The sequence below is a fragment of the Pygoscelis adeliae genome, unplaced genomic scaffold (assembly GCF_000699105.1).
Source record: "Pygoscelis adeliae isolate BGI_AS28 unplaced genomic scaffold, ASM69910v1 Scaffold183, whole genome shotgun sequence".
NCBI lineage: Eukaryota > Metazoa > Chordata > Aves > Sphenisciformes > Spheniscidae > Pygoscelis > Pygoscelis adeliae.
In genome coordinates, this window is record NW_008824536.1 from 1,248,219 (window position 1) to 1,261,555 (window position 13,337).

The 13,337-nt window shown below is 39.1% G+C and overlaps 1 protein-coding gene across 1 annotated transcript in view; it reads right to left on the bottom strand.

The window, feature by feature from the left end:
- CHRFAM7A (CHRNA7 (cholinergic receptor, nicotinic, alpha 7, exons 5-10) and FAM7A (family with sequence similarity 7A, exons A-E) fusion) overlaps positions 1 to 12,297 on the bottom strand; it is a 43,069-nt gene extending 30,772 nt beyond the window's left edge. The window contains exon 1 of the mRNA XM_009321572.1: positions 12,163 to 12,297. Within this exon, the coding sequence (XP_009319847.1) occupies positions 12,163 to 12,180 (18 nt within the window). The 5' untranslated portion in view covers positions 12,181 to 12,297. The remainder of the gene's footprint in view (positions 1 to 12,162) is intronic.
- Between the last annotated feature and the right edge of the window lie 1,040 nt (positions 12,298 to 13,337).

Here is a 13,337-nt window from a genome sequence, read left to right on the forward strand (position 1 = left end):
AAAGGCACCTTAATAACTCAGGAAGAGAGGATGAATCAGCATTACAGAAATTCTAGTTGTTCCTTACCCTGCATCCTCTGAGGGACAGGTTTGAGAGTCCTCTTTTACGGGATCTTCATTTTCAACTTTCCCTAAAAATCCGTATGTTCCCCACTTCTCTTTAACGCCTGTAAAGAATCGCTGACAAAGGTACTCAGAAACTGTGCACTTGGCTGAGAGGAATATATTGATGAAAATCAACTGTGTGTCTCTTTCTTCACAAATGCAACAAACACCATGACTGAAATGTCAGAACACCTACACAGTCCTTCAGGCTGCTGTTTTCTGCAACACAAAAGAGCAAACTCTCTCCTATGAAAAGAACATTTCTGTCTGGTGGGCTCAGATTTTGGAGCGAGCACTCCAAAATCCATAAAAATGCTTATTTGAATTTCTTGAGCTCAGTGAGAGGTTCAGTCAAACTTACCAGTGCTCATTATTTTTTCTGTCTTCATTCTTGCATTTAGTAGCATTGGTGGTAGTGGGTAAAAAGCCTGCTTCTTTCCTCTCAAATACTTAACCGACACAACTGTGTAGTTATTGAGAGTAATTATGGGGATGTCAACCACAGAAATATGTTAATACTCACGGCTGAACACAGAAAACAAGCCAATAGAAGTCCAAAGTAGTAGTTCTGTGTAATTAAACACGTGCATGAGTCCACCAACTTTGCACATGGTTATCGATCGTCTTCCCTTCAGGCTACTCCGCTATGAGGATCATATAAGCAATATGGAGATGAGATTATAGGCCATGCAAATATGGCTTCACATCACTACCAGAGGATTTTGGAGAGATGAACTGGGTAAATGTCATATTCTTATGTTGCTGTCAATGAGCAGCAACATGGCTTCATGCCATGCTCTTAGCACTTTGCAGTTAGCTGTTGTTGAAGACAGTGTTAACAGCCTTTCCTTTTGACAAATCAAATTCTAGTTTCAGGTAACAGGCATGAACATGCAAGCATAAGTGAAGGTTAAATCCGAATATAAGTTTACTTCAGGTTTCTTCTGGTTATTCTTGGAAAATAATTCTTTTAATTTTGAAGAAATTAAAAATTCAAAATAAATCAGTTAACACATTAAATTATTTAAATAATTAAAATTCTAAGTGAATTTTAAAATATTTCTTTTTCTATATAAGCACTTGTACATATATGCTCTCTGCTGCCACCCCATTGTGAGATCTTCCTTTTTTTTTTTTGCCTTTTTTGTAACTCAGAGATATATTTAGATTGGGAACAGTTGGATTGTTTAGTAGTCTATTCAGGCGAACATGGTGAGGAGTTCAGGAGAAACTGGAGAATTCACATCTGTATCATCTAAATTTGAAGTAATTAACATTTGAATGTTTCTATGTTAATACGCTGTTCATAGATAGTAAAGTGTTTGCTTGCAATCCATTGACAATACTTTGTTCGACCGCTGTCAGCTCTATTAGATTTCTAAATTACTGAAAACTTTTTATAGTGTGTGCTTTTCTGAGAGAAAAGCAGGCACTGTATCTGCACAGGTCTGAGAATACACCCCTAAAATGAAACAGAGAACAGAAACAGAATACCACCTACTCGATTATTCAGGAGCCATAGCCCATCAGGACTATTAAGAAATTAAGACCATTAAGAAATGCTAAACCACGACTGGTAATCTAATCTAGTCCCCAGGCTCCCCTGGAAACACGGGTGCTCCCAAGGATAGTATTAGAGGTTAGGTGCATTGCTTTAGCAGCACTTCCTGCCTTCCCTTGCCATCATCCCTGAAATTGCTGCAGCACCTTTCCTGCCAACTTGTGGACCCACACAGATCGTGTTACAGGAGCAGGGCAGAGGGCGTGATGGTTAGGTGTGGGTTGCTTTTCCCCAGTTAATTCATCCAGCCCACAGCATCTTCCCACAGCACTTCCAGAAGCCTTCCCAGAAAAGAAATAGGACCAGCAGGGGCACCCACCTGCATTTGAACTCCTTCCTCAGTGCGCGTTGACACTGCAGTCAGAGGCAAATCAAATGCAGCAAGAACCAAGTCAACTCCCGTCTTTACATGCACAGTAAAACAGGCCTTCCCAAGAAGCACCAGATTTATAGAGCATGTAATTAGTCTGTGTGTGCACAAAAACCGCAGCAGATGAGCAGAGAGACTAGACTGCACACAGAGTGCATCGGCTCATGCCACAGGCTGGGACTGAACCTGCAGGTATCCCAGGAGCCGAGGAACAGGGAAGTAATTTAACAGGCAAAGAAGGTTTAACAATGCTGATCTAATACTTTACTCGTACTTTATGGAGCCAGATCCTCAGCCAATGCAGATCAGTGTAGCTGCGCTATCCAAGGACAAGAACGTTGCTAAAGAAAAATACGGGGCTTTCAAAGATTTCATACAAATTTCCACAGACTGTAACAAGCTGATCCATATTGGTCAAAACAAAGGATATGAACTTGGGTATTAAGTAGTGACGTGATATATTGTCTAGTACTTGAATATGACAGAAATATTGTCATTTTAACTGTATATAGTCTTTAAAAAAAAGAGGAACAATTCTGAATATTACAGGGACTATATTCACTTTGGTCCCCAAACTTCTGTGAATTAAAAGCTTTGTATAAGAACAAGTATTAGTTAGCCAGACCTGACTCCCAGAAATTGTGTCTTGTGCTGTAATTTTGTTTTATTAGCTGATAACTGAGGACTAGTAATAATTACTAGATGATGTGACTTTGCAAATTCTGTTGTTCTAGTAAGAGGTCCTGTGTAAAATGTGAAAGCTTTATGTTCTGGTCCCAGTACTCTACAGCAATCCGTCACAACAGAATCTATTTTCTAGGACCCTAATCATACTTTTCACAGTAAGGATGCAAACCTTCTTCATCACAAGTGGCATACCTGTAGATGTCTACTCACTTTTTAAGTTAGTGGGGCATCCATACCAATGTAATTAGAAAACAAAGAAATTAAGTACTGAGCTTTTATGATTCGTGCTGATTATGTGTATCACAAAGGATGAGAAAAATATTAGAGAAACTGCTTTGCTTTACTCATACTAAAAAACAAACAAACAGAAAAACCCTAACTGATGTGTGTCACAATTCCAAAGACCTCTCCTGTGGAACCAGACAGCAGAACGGAAGTTCTGATGTTCACATACAATGAACATCTCTAATGTCCAGTTAACTATTAATCAGGAGGTTTTTTTATAGCCTTCAGTCAGTCCTTTTGTCCTTCCTGCAAACTGCCTTAAATGAGTTTAAATTCATTGCTTCCCATTCCATCCTACAGAACATAGACTGTGTTTAAAATATCTTTCCAGATCTAACACTGTTTGAGAAGACTAGATAAAAGAAAGATGCTGTAGGAAAAAATAGTCAAAAAAGCCAGAAGATATTTAGAAGCACAGGAAAAATGGACAAATACCACAGAAATAAGGTTGCAGTTTCTCTTAGTATATCAGTATCTCACCACAGTAGGGTAGGGAGAGGCGTTGTCTGTTTGTTTAAATAGATCAATTATCAGAATATTTTAGACTGTTATTTGAAAAGATCTGTTCTTCATATTTCATGGGGAAGCAGAATACTCTGTTTTCTGTTATAATCCAGTAACTTTCATAGGTATTAAACGAACTAAAAATACCAGAAAGCATATCCCAGCACTGTTCCAGTTTTCTAAACTCTCAGGAATAAATCATGGTAGAATGGAAATGGCTGCAAGATTTAAGTGAAAATAGTTTCTCCCTTTAGTATGGAGGGAATAAAGATCAAGAAGCAAAGTGAGAGGAAAATAAAGCTTGGAGACACTTTTTCTAATGTACACAAATGAATGCTAAAAATTAAAAGAATAATGCAGATTTGATGAGCTTCTGCCACAACCATTGTTTGCAAAGAGGCTGCTGAGGTTTGATAAACAGCTTAGGAACTTCTTTAGCACCATTTCTCAACAAGCCTCTTGATTTGGTTATTTTATTTGTCTTTCCAGATTTAAATTTCTTTCTTTTTTTTTTTTTTTTTATGGGGAAGATGTTTGTTTTGTAGTCTGTTTCTTTACAGCAGCCATTCTGCTTCTTTGAATGACAGCATAATTTTCTTTTTAAAATTTCAAGATATTTCACATTACTATCTTGCCCGGTGGGTCCAGGGTATTTGATTGCAAATACTGAGTTGCAGATTCTTATGCAGAGGCTTTGCTAAGCGCTGTATGTAAGTCGTTGAAGTCAACCGTATCACTTACACTGTGTAAAATGAAACAAGGACGAAAGCCCTTGAATGTATAAATCTAAGTCATCCAAGTAACCAAGGGCAATGTAGGATGAGCAAACTTTGACTGAGTTCAGATAAACATAAAAAAGTTTGCATGCTTTCATTTTTCCTTTGGTCTGCACAAGTGAATTGAACAGCCTAAAGGAATGGGATTTCTCTTGAGATTCTGCTGCTGCTTACTACATACAAACAACTATTCAGCATTTTTCTTTCCCCTAACTAGAAATTAAGAAAAGAAACAGGAGAAACTGGAAAATAAGCAAAAACTGTTGAGTAGTAAATGATTTAATTAGCTAGTAAATGTCTGGAGGAACCCTGACTAAATGGCTGTTATGCAACATAAGTAAGAACTTGAATATTCATGTAGATAAAAAACTAAATTCAACTTCTTAAGTAAATTATTAAATGTTGATTCTTCTGCTAGTAATAAAATAATAATAATAATAATAATAATAATTTACGGAAAGAGTTGACCAAAATGGACACTTTCATACCCACCAAAACGTTTGTCATCATAAGTCTTACTACAGAATTCACAAGCTAAGATAGTATTGATCCAGCATTTTCCCAAGTTTAGCAACTTGGCTCAGATAGAGATGAAACTAACTTGTTTTTTTGCTAAATATTTGACAGATTTTAAGTGAAGAAGAACCATGGGTAGAGTTTTGTGAGCAGTTTAAGCTAATTAAATCCAAACTAAGTAAATCCAAACTAGAAAAATGACTACTCAAAAAATTGATGCAGTTAACTGCTCAGCCCCAGAGGCACTGGGACAAGCCAAAGGGGTAGGAACATCAAGCCAGAAGTTAGTGAGATCATCTCTTTCAGCAGCAAAGTGCTGAGATCAGCTTAGGACACTCACAAAATGGTGCCCTGAGTTCCACATAGAAAGTTGGTATAAATTCTAGATTCAATCCAGAAAGCCCCAGAACACAGCAGTGTTTTCAACAGTTGCAGAGTAAAATTGCTGAAATTCCTTAGAAAAATCTAAGAAGATATATTAATGAAAATTAATATCAGAAAGTCATTGGTCTGATCCCAGTGCAATAATTCATCTAGTCTTAACTTTAGCATTTTTATGCTAAAGTTTTATTTAACACTGTCTCGTACACTTCAAGAGTTATGATACGAACAATTCTGATGTTAAAAGAATCTAGTCTATCAAAATATAATTAGTTTGTAAATGTTTTGAAACAAAGATGATCTTTTCAGCTGTGTTTACATATCTAGCACAGGGAGAGTCTGGACTGTGACTACAATTATAGTTGATGGAATGATAAAAATAATACAAATTTCTGCCCGCATACAGAGGCAGTACTGACCTGTCTGGTTCCAGTTAAGCACTTGAGCATCAAATTAAACTCATTCAATCCAACCAAAGCCTCCAGCGGATAGATTATTTCCAGTGCATCCAAATATTTCTTAAAATACAGTACTCAAAATTTCACATAATTTAGGCTTTGGAAAAAACATGCGTCAAATTGGGTCAAACCTGTCTTTTTACTCTCCTTTTACAACAAGACAATGTTAAATTCTAGTTTTGCCCTCTAAGCCCCTCCCAAATGTATGTCATCTGCAAATTTAATAAAAATATTACTTATTCTGTCTTCCAGGTGGAATGAAATGAAAACACTGACTCAGTATAGGTTCCTGGGGAATCTCACCATGTAACTAAATCTCACCATTTTGACAGTGAACAATTGACAACTACTCTAAGATTTTCTAACCAGTTCTGCCACGTGGGTTTACAAAGGCCTTACTCTCTAATTTTCTGCTAAGAGTGTTATTCAGAAAGGCTTTATTGAAGTCAAAATATGTACTTCGCTGCAAATAGTCAAGGAATCTGGTATACTTCACCAAAAGTATCTTTATGCCATGTACCCAATTTTGTTGAAGAAGGAAAGGTGCCTCAAGTTTCTAGAAGTGTTTTTTAGTGTTGTTCCCAAGTTGGAACATGGGAAGTTCTGCTTAGATGTTAGGAAAACAGGTCTACCGTGATGATAGTTGAATACTGAAACAGGTTGTCCAGGGAGATTGTGGAATCTCTCTCTGTGGCAGTGTTCAGTACTTGACTGGACCCAGTCCTGAATAATGAAATCTATTTAGACATATTTGGAGCAGGAGGATGGACTAGATGACCTCTGGAAGTCCCTTCCAAACTAAAATAGTACTGTAGGATTCTTCTACTTGTTTAGATAGTAGCAAAAATTGAGTTTGAACTATCACTGCATATCTCAAAGTATTCCAGTTCTTTGTGTCTGTGTCTCTAAGCAGTAATTTGCAGTGTAAATATAGGATCATTTTGCATTTATTTCTAAGGTTTCATCTTCTGACTTTTGGGGATGGAATTCCCTCAGATACATTTCTCTTAATTGTGTTAACTTACAGTAGATACAAATATGTCTATTGTAAAAATGTCAGGCTAGGCACAAAATTAATACCTTCGTGATCACTGTATTTGTTTTTCTATGCCGTTCACTATTCTGTGTGAGATGTAGCAGAGTAGGAACAGCACTGCTGCTGTGTCTACTCCTAGTGTTTGCTCTAAATCAATAGGTAGCGGCTGAATATTCTCCTCTGATGGTACTATTGGGATGGATGTTGCAAGAGAAAATAAGAATGTTAGAAGGTGTTTGCCTCTACATAGTGTTTAAAAAAGTGGTGGCTGTCATTTTATCCAGCGTGGAAATTACATAATATCAGCGTATTTCAAGAATCTGTTTCTCAAAAATGCATATGCTGCAAGTTTTTCCTAAGCATAAGTTAGGTTCATACTCCATGCCAACACTGAAATACTAGACAGGCAGAAGCCAAAGACTAGCTTTTTGTGCAGGCAGTGGGGTTTCCATGAGGTGAGATGTAGAGAAAAATAAGTAGTTTCTCTACATCATGTTCCTTATTTTTTGACATTGTACTGAATCATAGAATCATAGAATCATTAAAGGTTGGAAGAGACCTCCAAGATCATCGAGTCCAACCATCAACCCAACAACACCATGCCCACGAATCATAGAATCATATGCGGCCGCACCAGTGCTGAGTACAGGGGCACGATCACTTCCCTGCTCCTGCTGGCCAAGCTATGACCTTGACCAACTATGACCATCCATTAACTCCTCTTCCTCTCCTCCCACTAAGGTATGCAGATACCCTTAGTATTTGTCTGTTAAGATTTTCCTTCTGTGCTTATTCTTAAATTGTGTTTAGTTTCCTTAAGTCAGATATTTCCAAATATTTTCCAATTCAGATCCAGAGATCTGAATTTTATTATCAGTCTATTTGTTCAATATACATTGGTTTCCTGCAAGGAGTTTTGACACAAGATTTCAGCAAATCAGAGAGGAAGTAGGTTATTTTTCATTTCTTTCATCAAATTGCTTGACATTTCTCATTTCAAGAAAATGGAAACAAATAATTATAAAAAGCAAAAGAAACCTCTTATTCCATCTTCTGATATTATAATAACTCAAATGTCCTTGAAGAGCACTTCTGGCCAGTTGGCTGTCTCCACTTTGTTTTCACTTCAGGATGATTTAATTGCAAGATTGTTTGCAAAGGTTTAAGAGCAGTGATTTTTTCTATTAAGGAATATAGGAATAAAGTGAACTGAAAGATACCTAGGATCTCTCTCTTGAAACTTCTTATTAACTTGACACAGAAGCTTTTTTTAAATCCACTCCTTTCAAACCTCTTTCTTTCCATTTCATCCCCCATCCTCTTCCACCTAAATTCCACCTTTCTTCCAAGCTCCTTTGCGGTCTCTGAGGTCTACCATGCATTCCCACTTCTCCTCTAAGCACTCCCTCAGTTTCCTAGCTCTCCTCCTCATTCATGTGTCCCCAGACATTTTTCTCATGCTGCCACTGTTTTCCTTCCCCATTTAGCAACACTTTGTATAATCTACTATGCCAGCTTGCATTCTCATTAGACACTTCATTAACTCTATTTGCTAGTGGACTAAACTAAGCTGGGGCAATTGGCACTTACAGGTCCCTCATTATGTAGTCCTGATACTAGCATGTATATTAATATGCAATACCCATAAAAAGAAAAACATAGCTGCAAGCATAGGATAGAAATAATTGCTAATTTTAGAAGGAAAGGGTTAAACCAAAAATGTAAGGTAGGAAACACCCACTGTATTTGGAAGAGGTTTCATATACTGGCTCCCCTTTCCTATCAGGAAAGTCAGAGTGGAATGGAAGAGACTTCAAGTAAGGAATAGCAGCAGCCAGGATCCAGCCTGGCTCAATCTATTCTGGCAGGGATTTGACAGATCTGCTCTGGATAGGTCCAACTCCCAGTACAGCTTGTATCAGCTGAGAAGCCATTAAAGTGAATATATAAACTACAGGAAAGTATGATGGTGACATGTTTTGTTTCTAGCTTGTTAAACCAGTAATTGTTATTGCAAGTAGCTGTCATTCCCACCAGCATTTGCTTCTTGTTGACAATGAATAAAACTCTTTTTTTTTATAGTGTGAAGCTTAATTTACTTCATGGTTGGTTTCTTTCTTTGCCTGTCAATCCCAGATCTCTGAGAAAGAAGTGCAGTCAGTTTTATAGCAAGCAGAATAAGCTGTAACTAAACTGCCAGTGCAAAAACTATGGCTTCTTACTGATTGTGAAGGGATTTTTTTGAAAGGCACACAGGATCAAAAACTCCCTTTTGAATCATATTAGCCAAGACTGCCAGTTATTGACTATACCCAGACTGGCTAGTGATCTGTGGATACTTGCCTTTCAGTTTGTATGGTTTTTAATTAAACTTGACAACTCCAGAAGAAATTAACTCTGTGAAGTTGACTGCCTGCTGGCCTTTAGCCATTTGTGTCTCCAACAGCCAACTCTTCTTACAGTAGTCAAGGACATGGTTCTAGCCATGTCAGGAGTGTGGGGAAGAGAGTGCCCCACTATTAACTCGTAGAAATGCAATGGAAACCTTTATAGTATAGATGCAATTTAAGTAGGAAAGAAGTCTCGTGGGCATTCAGCTTATTCTATTCAGGAAACATTTTTGATGACGTAAAGAAGGTTTCTGTAAGCTGTGTCATCACTGGGAGGGTTTAGCCGTACAACAAACCTTTCCCAGGGTGGTTAATACTTAAGAACACATTAGCTTAACATATTCAGGCCAAATGTGTCTATATAGAATGACACCAGAAGTGTGATTTCTGAAAGCCAGGGAAAAAATTGGTCTGTTCACAGCTCTGTTTTATTTTGGATCACAGTGCTTTTTTGAGCTCTCCTGTTCTGAAATAATTCTGAAATGAATTTTATGTAGTGTAGTGCTAACAATAACAAAACCAAACAAACAACAAAAACCCCACAGCATCAGGGTTTTTATCCTGGTTATCAAAACAAACCAAGCGCTAGGGAAATGTTTCCTGAACACACAGTTGTACAAAAAGAGTTGTACAAAAATCCTTTGAAGGGAACTGTACTGTCCTGTACCAAAGCAGAAGTTTCTTCAGTAGCTGTGAGAAGGCATATACTGCAGCAGGGGGTCATTTCCCAAAAAGGAGGTACAGAAGAAGGCCTTGTAAACTTAAGTCCATGGTTGGGAAGGGGTTTTATTGAAGCCTGGTTTAACACTCAGTTGAAGCACCATGTACTGTGCTGAGTTCTGCAGAGACACATTAAAATGTGGAATTTTGTTCAGGTGCTCCATTTCAACAGGCCTTGAACAGACTGGCTAAGCTTTCCTGAACATATCGACCTACTGCTACCAAAGATAAAAATCTAACTAAAACCAGAGATACACACAATGTATAGCTACAACTGAAGACTCTAGCCAGTAGGAGCTGCTGCAGAAGCCACTAAGGGGCCTGATGCACTGGAAGGAGGAGCTAGACCAAAGCTCCATCACACAGACAATATGGGGCCAAGAGAACCGAATGGTTATTTCTGCCCTGTTCTCCATATTCCCTGCCGTACATGGCAAGAGACCCATGAAGGTTTGAGCCAGCAAGAATAGATGCAGCAGTAGCCCAGATGGGGACCTTCAGGCATCAGACGTTTGAAGCACTGTCTGTCCCATGCTGCCCTTTGTTCTCTTCACTTCAGCTTCCTTCTCTTACTTTCCTCTGACCTGCCCTGTCCTCATGACTCTCACTGCCCTTTGAGTGCCTCTTTCTTTGTGTTACCTTGACACATTCTAAAGGAATCCAATTAGCAGATGAATGCTGAAATTAATATATGCCGTATTAACACAGTATAATTTATTCCTTTTGTGTTGTTCCTTGCTTCTACGCTTTCTCTGTTGTCTCTGATTGTCCAAAGGCATTCTTGCTTACTTGCCTATTTAGACTGACTCTTTGTGCCAGGAGTCAACTACTACTTGTGTCTGCAGAGTGTTCAGCATGAGGAGATCCCCTTTTTTCAAAATCTCTAAGCCCACCCATAATAAACATCATTAATAGCAAAAGCATGCCCACACACGGTGGGATGTTAGTGTCATCTGTTATATCAGCTCACTGGTACAGGCTTTTGTCTCACGTCAAAGTTTTGGTCTAATGCCTGGCTGTCCTCTCCTAGCTCTCAGGTGCCCGTGCAGTACAGCCACAGTCTGCATTGAGTTCAATCTGCCAGCACCTTTTGAAATCGTTGCACTCTACATAACACATATTCTTCCCTTGCCATCATTCAAAGAATATATAACTCCATATAGCTTCTCTTCTGCTCGTTGGTATCACATACATTAAAACTCAACTGCCATAGGCAGTATTCAGGGATTTCTGTGCTCTTTACACCTTAAGTTCTATCCATAGGCAAGGATAGAACTGACATATTTTGCCTGTTGGCTTTAGTGGCACTGGCACTGAAACAACTCACTGACTATGACTGCCTACTCTCACTTTAGCAAATAGTAAATATCACACTGGAAATACACATCCTAGTTTTCACCTTAGGTCTAATAAATCTAAAACTTGCAAAAACGTGCATAGAAACGATGAGCATTTAAACTTGCAGAGTTCTGTGTGTGCGTGCTGACCTTTAGATACTAAATGAAGAGTGTCTGGATTTTGGCAATCGGCAGCTTGTAAGGGAACAGAAAGCAAGCCACTTGTCATGAATAATCCCATCTTTCTTTCTTTTTTTTAATTTTGTTGTGCCTTGAACTTCAAGCATCTGATGGAAAGATAATGGCATTTTGAGGTTAACTACTAGTTTTAAGTAATTAACTTCTTTATTAGTGGCCGTAGGTAGTTGAATTCAGTAAAAATGAATACTGTAAACCCACTTACATGTAAAGTTTGATCTCTGTGCCGCTGTGACAGAGTAAAGCTTAAATTACTCACATTTGAACCCAAAAGATCCTACAGTGCATTTTACAAGCCTGCCAAGCACTGCACAGGGGTATCTATCGATATACCACACAACTGTGGTTGCAAATAGAGCAGCTAAAATTTAAGCATGTAGAATGTAGCAATCTTGCGTAAATAAGATAAGAAATAATATAACTTGGATTTTGGCTGCGACACCCCCTTCCTCCCCCCCCCATCTCCAAAAATAAGAAGCTCTTTAGTGACCACCAGAAACCAAGAACTTTGGTTTTGCATATCCCCCCCCCAGACTACACTTCTTGTTGGTTCTGAGAACAGTTAAGGATTCAAAAGGCAAAGTATGCAGTTTGAGCTTCACTTTAAGTATTTCATACTGCTAAGAAGCTTGTGAAATATTGACAAGAGATCTAAGAAAGAGGCAAACTTTACTTTTAAGTTTACTTCTTTAAAAAGGCAGTCAAAATTTGGCGTTGTCTCTTGAATTATTTGTGCTTTCCAATATCTTGCAGTCTTCCTTCGCTATCACAAATCTTCACTCTAGGAAGGAAACATCCACCCTTCTAAAGAAAGTTTCCTAGAAGGTTACAGACTCACCACATCCATGATCTGCATGAGGCTGAGAGTGAAATAGACAGTGAGCGGCTGGGAATCATTTGCAACTGGTCGCTCCAGAGGGTTGTAATTTTTCAGCAGCTCCTTGTAAAGCTTCCTTTGGAACTCTCCTTGCAGGGACTCTTAGGACACAGGAGTAAACAGATAAATAATTAGGATTCTACATCAGAAAGTAAAGCTAGGACATAAGCTCTTTTCCTGCTATCAGATACTATGTATCTATTATTTTACCTGCTGCATTCCCAGAAAAATGCTGCTGTAATTCATATAGTTCGTTAGCTACTACAACAAAATCTTATCACAAATGTATCACTCTTTCTTTTCATCCCAGTCTGTAAGGGGGATTCACTCTTTGATCATTTCTTGGCTGGCCAGGAGTGATAAATTCTAAATGCTAATGATTCTTTGCCAACATATGCACCCTTGGGTCCAGCAGCAAGAAGTGATGAAGAGGAAATACACTACCTGTATTTTGACACCTGTCCTGGCATAGCTGTAACCAGAAAAGCAGAACACAGATACGGCAGAGGGCATCAGCAAGACAATGGGAGAAAAATGGCCACAGGTTAGACTGAATCCTACTCTCAGACTGCTTCAGACTGAGAACTCTTTGGGGCAAGTACTTCCCGCTTGTTCTCTGTTCATGCAGCTATGAATAAAGTGGGGTGCAGGCTTCCTGGCAGAGATGATAGGCACTACATTAATATACATGATAGTATTCGGGGATTTCTGTCCTCTTTACACCTTAAATCCAGGGAGGGTCTTTATTCTGCCGTTTTTCTATGGAGGGAGAGGGAGCAGGCCCACATGGATGGAGCAGAGTAGACCAGGGACAGAGGCAGTTTCAGAATGAAAGGAAATGTGGGTCACGGTAGGAACAGGTCCTCTGGATGCGAGCCCTCCTGTCCCCACTCCAGACGGACTTTCCTCTTCCCTGTTTTCTAGTCCTGAACTCCCCCCACAAAAAGCCACCGTCTCTGCCCTGAAGCAGCTACCATTTAAGTGCCTTGACGGAGTTTGCTCCCCCATCCCCATTGCTCCGTCCATCTCCCATGTCCCTTTCCGGCAGCTCCCAGCGCTGGCAAACCCACAGAGCGCCCCGGGACAGAGGACAGCCCCCAGCCACAGCGGCAAGACGTGGGGCGAGGGCTGACAGG